The 7,505-nt window shown below is 30.8% G+C and overlaps 1 protein-coding gene across 1 annotated transcript; it reads right to left on the bottom strand.

The window, feature by feature from the left end:
- Positions 2,062–5,896, bottom strand: LOC109357363 (serine/threonine-protein kinase SRK2E). The gene is made up of 9 exons (XM_019601287.1): positions 5,307–5,896; positions 4,457–4,531; positions 4,274–4,375; positions 4,140–4,193; positions 3,940–4,032; positions 3,628–3,720; positions 3,154–3,258; positions 2,985–3,083; positions 2,062–2,585 (listed from the first exon to the last, which is right to left on the bottom strand). The coding sequence occupies exons 1-9, from the start codon at positions 5,496–5,498 to the stop codon at positions 2,289–2,291; spliced, it is 1,110 nt and encodes a 369-aa protein (XP_019456832.1). The 5' UTR covers positions 5,499–5,896; the 3' UTR covers positions 2,062–2,288.

Raw genomic sequence — 7,505 nt, 5'->3', positions numbered from 1 at the left:
CCCCTTTATTTTGTGTACAAAAAATATTACTTAATAACTATGTTTCTTTTTTTTCTCACTTACTTTTCATCCTCTACATATACATATCTCTAAAAAAATGTTCTCTAAAACCCTATCACAAAAAACACATTATTTTTACACCGTTGTTGGAATAAAAATATTATTTCAACAATGATGTACAAATAACATTTTTTTATAGATTTTGCCTAAATTATATACCGGAATAGAAAGTGAAATCTCCAGTAGTACAAGCACTTATGGTGTTTATTTAGTACTGATCCGTGGGCTCCACACCAACAGATTAAGAGATAAGTTATACTACGTTACAATCTATGACCAAATAAAAGAGAATGCTTATTGGAGTACCAATTATAGAAGCAGAATCCACACAATATAATCTTAGTTATTCATTCTACAAAATGTAGTAGTTTATATTAGAGCTGGAAACAAGTCGAACTAGAGTTCAACTTGGTTTAGTTCGATAAGAATTGACTTAGCTCGAAACTCGACTCGAGTTCGATACGAGTTATTTTTTTAGCTCGAATTTGGCTCGGTTAAAGTTCACGAACTGTTTGGTTCAATTCGAATTGTTCATTTGAACAACTCAAATAATTAATTAAATATAAAAAAGATTATATATATATATATATATATATATATATATATATAATCTTTTTTATATATATAATAACAATAAATATAAAAAATAATGTATGAGTCACAATAAACATAAAAATTAGTTTATATAAATATATATATATATATCGAGCTAGCTCGTGAACTTAATGAATCGAACTATATTCAACTCAAGTTCGACTCGTTTATTTAACGAGCTCAATTTCTAGCTAAAGTTCAGCTCATTTGGTTCATGAACCAAGTTTATCGAACTAAATAATGAATCGAGTTTCGAACGAATACCGGGTTGGTTCGGTTCATTACCAACCCTAGTTTACATGATTCGAGATAGAGGGACAACTTTTGTTGAGACCGTAGATTTGTGTTTACTAATACTAATATGTAGATGTAGAACTGAAGGGAGGATATCTTCTATTTCAAGATATGTATTACTCCATATATCATTTCATTTTCACTAGTCTAAAAATATATAGTTAATAACTTAATATATATTAAATTCATATTTTTTCAATGAGAATGAAGAAAGACAACTGTTTGAGAAGTGAACAGGTATAAAATTATGGTTCTTTTAATGCAGAGGCCTTGGAAAAGAGAAACTCTATTATATAGACCTTAGATTTTGAGTTTTGTATAATTTTAATCATGACAATTGTTGACTCCATATGGAAAAGTCAGAGTAAAGATGGCAAAATTCATTACTATTTACTAGCAATTCTAAAGCTTTCCTTTTAAAAGAAACAAGTTTGGATTCATGTGATAAAATTTCAGTGATAGGAAAACTTCCTTTTCTTTATCTTCCATCACAACTAATGAGATTAAATTAAGTTCAATGTTTGACCTCTTTTGGAATCTAAAATGATGCCTTTAGCAGTTATAAATTCTTATACTTCAATTGAGATTTTTTTTATCGGTGTAAACCTTTTTTTTTTCATTTCCAGGACTGAATTAAAAAAAATTAACCAATTATATATTTGTCCATTGTAGGACTATAATTAATATCCCTCAACACTTTAAGGTTTTGTCTACAATGTGAGTTTTGGAGATGAAAGAAGTAAAAGGAAGACTTCAAAATAATCTTATAAATATATTTCATGGCTGTGAATCATTTCCCTCAAAGACTCAACTCTCGAAGAGATAAGTTTTTTAATCAGTTTCTCTTCTTTGCCTCCCTAAAACACAACTAGTGCTATCTATCTTTCAAGAAAAAACACAATCTATCCTTCAAACTTTGATAGTGTTTACTTTTTAGAGGCTTTAGGAGTGCTAAATTCATGGCCCGCCTATGAATATGATTCATTGATGCACTTAAGGATAAAATTGGTTTAGCATGAATAATCTGTTATGAACTAATTAAGCAAAGCATTCATCAAAATCCAAAACTAACTTTTTTAAATAGAACAAAGTGATTCTAAGTGTGAAAAGGTTAAAACAACTAATTCATAATACAATAATAACACATCTATGATCTATCATTACAAAGCATCAAGAAAGAGCATAAAATACAAGTATGATGGATCCTCTCACAATATAAGAAAATTCTACCACAGAATCCTTCATTTTTCTTCTACATATTCCACACCAACTGAACAACCAAGGGTATATAACATTTAATTTTTGACCCAAGAAGCCAGTTTCTATTAACTTCCAGAAACTTACAGCGCATAAACTATTTCTCCACTGCTATCAATATCGAGGTCAGGATCGGTCTCTAGGTCCTCGTCCATGTCATCATCAATATCCAAGCTGCCAGTGAGATACTGGTGAAGAGACGACTGAGTTCCGGCTGCAGGAATTGTGGCCTCACTAATTATCTGCATGATTTCTTCAATGCTCTGCATTGGTTGATCCGGCTCCTCAAACTGGTCGTTCATTGTATTCTCAACCATGAGATCAACCGGAAGGTTCTTCAAAAACCACTCATGATTTCTGATCTCAGGAATATTTATTCTCTGTTGTAAAACAATATTAGTTTCCAATTGAAAGACTAATGGTATCATTTAAAAAAGAGCAGTCCGGTGCATGAAGCTTTCACTTAGTGGGGTCTAAGGATAATAGATGTACGCAACCTTACCGCGCAAGCGGAGAGGCTGTTTCCAGAATTTGAACTTGTGACCTCATGGTCATTAAACAACATTCTTACCGTTGAGCCAAGCTCACCCTCTTAATGGTATCATCTTTAATCGAAAAAATATTAGCCGTTTAATTCAATTGTACATTCATTAATACAAGTATACAACTAAATATCCATTTTGCATTGTACTTCAACTCTAAAAGGAAAATATGCAGCCTTACCTATAATTAAGACTTCAGTTTCAGGAGGGGGAAAATTGTAAAGAAAACAAACTGACCTTCGAAGGGTCAGCAACAAATATCCTTGAGATCAGATGACGACACTCGGGAGATATATGAACATAGTCAGGAATTGAGTACTGGACTTTCAAAATCCTCTGCAAAAAAAATCCACCTGCTTAAGAAAAGTACTTCAATATTATGAGTAAAAAAGATTCGATAGGTTACATGAATTGTCTTCCGGAAATTTTTAGGTTCTTCGGGATCCTCAAAAGGATAGGCTCCAACCAACATGACATATAAGGTGACTCCACAAGACCACACGTCGGCAATCTGATACATAGTTGAGTAACATCAGCACAGAGTATTGATGGACAAGAAAAGTACTACCTAGCCTGAAAGCAGTGCTTGTACAGGTAGATGAAAAAGTAGTACAGGGCTGAAAAGGTGAAAATCCAAGTAAACCTAAAACTTCCGGTTGATGGTGTCTGTCATGATACTACTTTTGTAAACTCTACCAGTCATTGAAGTTACTGGAAACTAATAGGTAAATGAGATCACAAACGTCAGTTATAAGGAAAATGGCAAAGATCTAAATCTTCTATTAATATAAAATCTGTAACATCGTAAAGAACATCTGAATTTCAAATTCTCAGAATTTCACTAGTTATATGTATTTACGGGATAGAAGTTTCAAAATACCTTGCCATCGTATTCTTTCTTAAGGAGAACTTCAGGAGCAATGTATGCAGGGGTACCAACTGTAGATTTTGGTTGTGAATGTAGCACTGAGGACTGAAAAAGACAATCAAGATTTTTGTCATAAACATCACAACTAATCCACCAAAGAAAGGCAAAGGACAGATAAAGAAATTCACTTGATCTTGGAGAAAACTACACTTTCTAAACAATGCCCACTTCGAACATGATCGCAAGTTCACAACAATATGGACCACAAGTACGATAAGCCTCAAGTTATCAACAGGTAAAAGTACTACGAATAAAGAAATATACCTTCGAATACCCAAAATCACAAATCTTCAAACGAGGAGCTGGACTACCATCTAGCAATGTGTTCTCCAACTTCAGATCACGGTGACATACTTGCTTTATTGAAGACAAATAGAAAAATTCAAGTCAGATATCTTGCTACATCTTCAGGGAATTAAATGCACATTATGAAAGGAAACACTAAATGTGCTGAATATATGTACCATTGCATGACAGTAGCTAACCCCTGATATAAGTTGTTGGAAGAAGAAGCGTGCCTGCAGAAAAAACATAATAGGCATTGAAGGTAACTACAAGAGAGTTACAACATAAGCGAATGACTGCAATAGATAAGTACCTCATCCTCACCGAACCTCCCTGCATTGCATATTCGCTCAAATAGCTCTCCTCCAGAAGCATATTCCATCACGATAGCCAAATGTGTAGGCGTTAATATGACCTATACTCGCATGGTACGAGAGTTAATTAAAATACATCTCAGCTAGGAAGAAATGGGATAAGACATTAGGTGTGTACAGACCTCCTTGAACCTGACAATATTGGGATGCCTCAGTGATCTGTGATTTATAATTTCCCTCTGTACATTTTCATCTATCTGTTAAGAAAGAAGTATGGTTAAGCTAAATATCAAGCAGGGAATACTGTATGCATGCAATTCAATCCAAAATTCCATTAACTCTACTTCTCTTCCCCATAGCTTATCAACTTATCATGCAAAATCCAATGAGATTGTCTAACTTAAAGAAATAGCCTCCTTTAGGAGGGAAATAACCTCCCTTAAGGAGGAATGGAGGAATACATGTCACTTATTGAACGAACGCAACCACCAAAACCAACATTCATGTAGCATTTATTAACCACCAAAACCAACATTGTAGAAATTTACATTAACGAGTTATAAGACAGTCAGCCAAAAAAAAAAATCAAAATTTCTCATTTTGTGCACTGATTCCTATACGGGACATACCTAGGTGTTACCTAATACTTGAAAATCGCATGTTCCACATACCAATTTTTCGCTAGAAAGAAAGCAAAAACTCACTTCACATAAGTACCCTCCATTGGCCCCAAAGGACTCAAATTCCATCCATAAACGAGAATAACATCACTAAATACGATAAAATAAGGCAACACAATATATCTTAAAAGATTGAAACCAAAATGTTCTCCTCCACCACCACCATAAAACATTAATTCCTTCAAAGAAACCAATCAATTAAAAGTTACATAAGTAAAACAAAAATCCAACCTTTGTCATGAAAAAATGAAGACTAATAACTCAGTTGCCAAATTATACATAAACCAAAAAATTGCAACAAGAACCATCAAAACATAAAATTAAAAAGCAGAGAGACAAATTAGGATCAAACCTTATCACCTCTCTCAATATACTTAACAGCAACAAGCTCCTCAGTGTGCTTATCCCTCATGAGCCTTGCAACTCCAAAATTTCCAGACCCAATATCACGGACAAGCTCAAACCTATCACTATCATGCATGATAGGCAAATCCATTCCTGGCCCAACACTCTTCAACTTGGTAGTAGAAGAATCTATTTCCATGCTTCAAAAATCTCACCTTTTATGCACCCCACGTAAAAAAATCTCAACTTTCACATTGAGATATCATAAAATAAAAAAATAAAAACCCAGTTCAGATCACACAAAAAGAAACCGTGGGTCAGCACTAACCACAAGGTTTATGGTTGGAGCCCGTGAATGTTTCACTTTCACTCAACCAACGAAATGGGGCACTTGGGAATTTTTCAGAGCTTGGAAAGATAGATAGATATATAGTTATAGAGAGAGAAGCATTAGTTGGAATTGATGTTGCAGGTGCAGAAGGGCGGTGATAAGCTTGTGAATGTGAAAACTCTTTATTTGCTTTACTTTCTCTCTCTCTCTTTTTCTCTTTCTCTTTTATGTGTGTATATGGTGCTGTCAGTTATGTTGTGTTGTCTTTCTTTTGAAGCTTTAAGCTATGTTGTGTTATCTTTCTTTTTATTTTATTTTATCCGAAACATAAGAATATGAAATGCAGGGAGAAGATATTTTATTCTATTTTTTTTATTCATGGAAAGTATTTAATATGTATCTATACACAATTTAAATGTTTTTTAAATGACGAGCCTATATAATGTTTATAGAGTCACACAAAATAAATATTAAACTCACTATATGTGTCTTCTTAGGACTGAGAGCACAAATACCAAAACTATAATAGATAGTTCAATTAAAAAATCGATTATTATACCAGTATGATATATGACAATTATATTAAATATATAATTAAACAATAATATTTATATTCATGATTTAAACAAAACCGTTTGTAAAAGAAAAAAATGATATATTTTAAAATTACACAATAAGGATTTAAAACTTTAAATCAATGATTATTTGTAACATAGTCATATTTATAAACAATAATATTTATATTCATGAATATATTACAATTATTATAATCAGTGTTTATCCACATTTTTATTTTATGTAATAACCCTTTGATGTGTTTTATATTATATTTTTTATTGAATATACTCTAGATTATAATTTTTTTTTTTTGTTAAAATGTCAATTTAATGTGAGATTGATAGTTTCCACTAGCAATTATTGTGTTGGCCGTGATTAGCTATAATTGTTTGTCATTTTTTGTAAGAATTAAAAAATATTAAAGATAAAATAGAAAAATATAAATTATATTATAATAATAGTTCCATCTTATTTTAACTTTATTTATATATATATATATATATATATATATAACTTGATCGAAATGTGGTTTAATTAGTAAAGTAGTAAATAAATCATTGTAAATGAAAAATAATATATTTTAAAATTACCTAATAAAGATTGAAAACTTTAAATTATTTGTAACATACTCATATGTTATAAACAATAATATTTATATTCATGAATATATTATATTTATTATAATTAGTGTGTTTATCCACATTTTTATTTTATGTAATTGTTTGATGTGTTTTATATTATATCTTTTATTATTGATTATACTTTAAATTATAATTTGTTTTTTTGTTTTGTTAAAATGTCAATTTAATGTGAGATTGATAGTTTCCACTTGCAATTAATGTGTTATAAGTGGTTAGCTATGATTGTTTGTCATTTTTTGTAGAAATTAAAAAATATTAAAGACAAAATAAGAAAATAAAAATTATATTATAGTAATAGTTATACCATATTTTAACTTTATATAGTATATATAATTTGATCTATATATGGTTTAATTAGTAAAATAGTAGATGAATCATTGTACGATTATATGAGTACTTTGATCAGCATAATAACTGATATGGATTAATAACACCATACCAAGAGTTGAGACACTGCTATGCCTTGTATGACCTTCTTTGAATCAGTCAAATGATTAAAATCTCTCATTTATATGCTTTTTAGATGGCTGTGTATTTGCTTTCTACGATTTATGTCATTTTATGTACCATGAATTTTGATTGATAAAAAAATAAGTTTAAAGTTTAATTATTAAATATTTATTCTGATCAATTATAATTCATAATATATAGAATGATATAAATTATAAGACAGTAG

The sequence above is a fragment of the Lupinus angustifolius genome, chromosome LG09 (genome assembly GCF_001865875.1).
Source record: "Lupinus angustifolius cultivar Tanjil chromosome LG09, LupAngTanjil_v1.0, whole genome shotgun sequence".
NCBI lineage: Eukaryota > Viridiplantae > Streptophyta > Magnoliopsida > Fabales > Fabaceae > Lupinus > Lupinus angustifolius.
Note: the sequence above shows the minus strand (reverse complement) of the source record. Positions and strands in the feature narration are given on the sequence as shown.

Bases quoted from the DNA above. Each gene is read 5' to 3' on its own strand.
- LOC109357363 (XM_019601287.1), bottom strand. From the start codon at position 5,498: ATGGAAATAGATTCTTCTACTACCAAGTTGAAGAGTGTTGGGCCAGGA. The intron at 4,376-4,456 runs GTCTGTACACAC...ATGCGAGTATAG, and splicing joins ATATTGTCAGGTTCAAGGAG to GTCATATTAACGCCTACACA. The intron at 3,259-3,627 runs GTATTTTGAAAC...ACTATGTATCAG, and splicing joins AGAAAGAATACGATGGCAAG to ATTGCCGACGTGTGGTCTTG.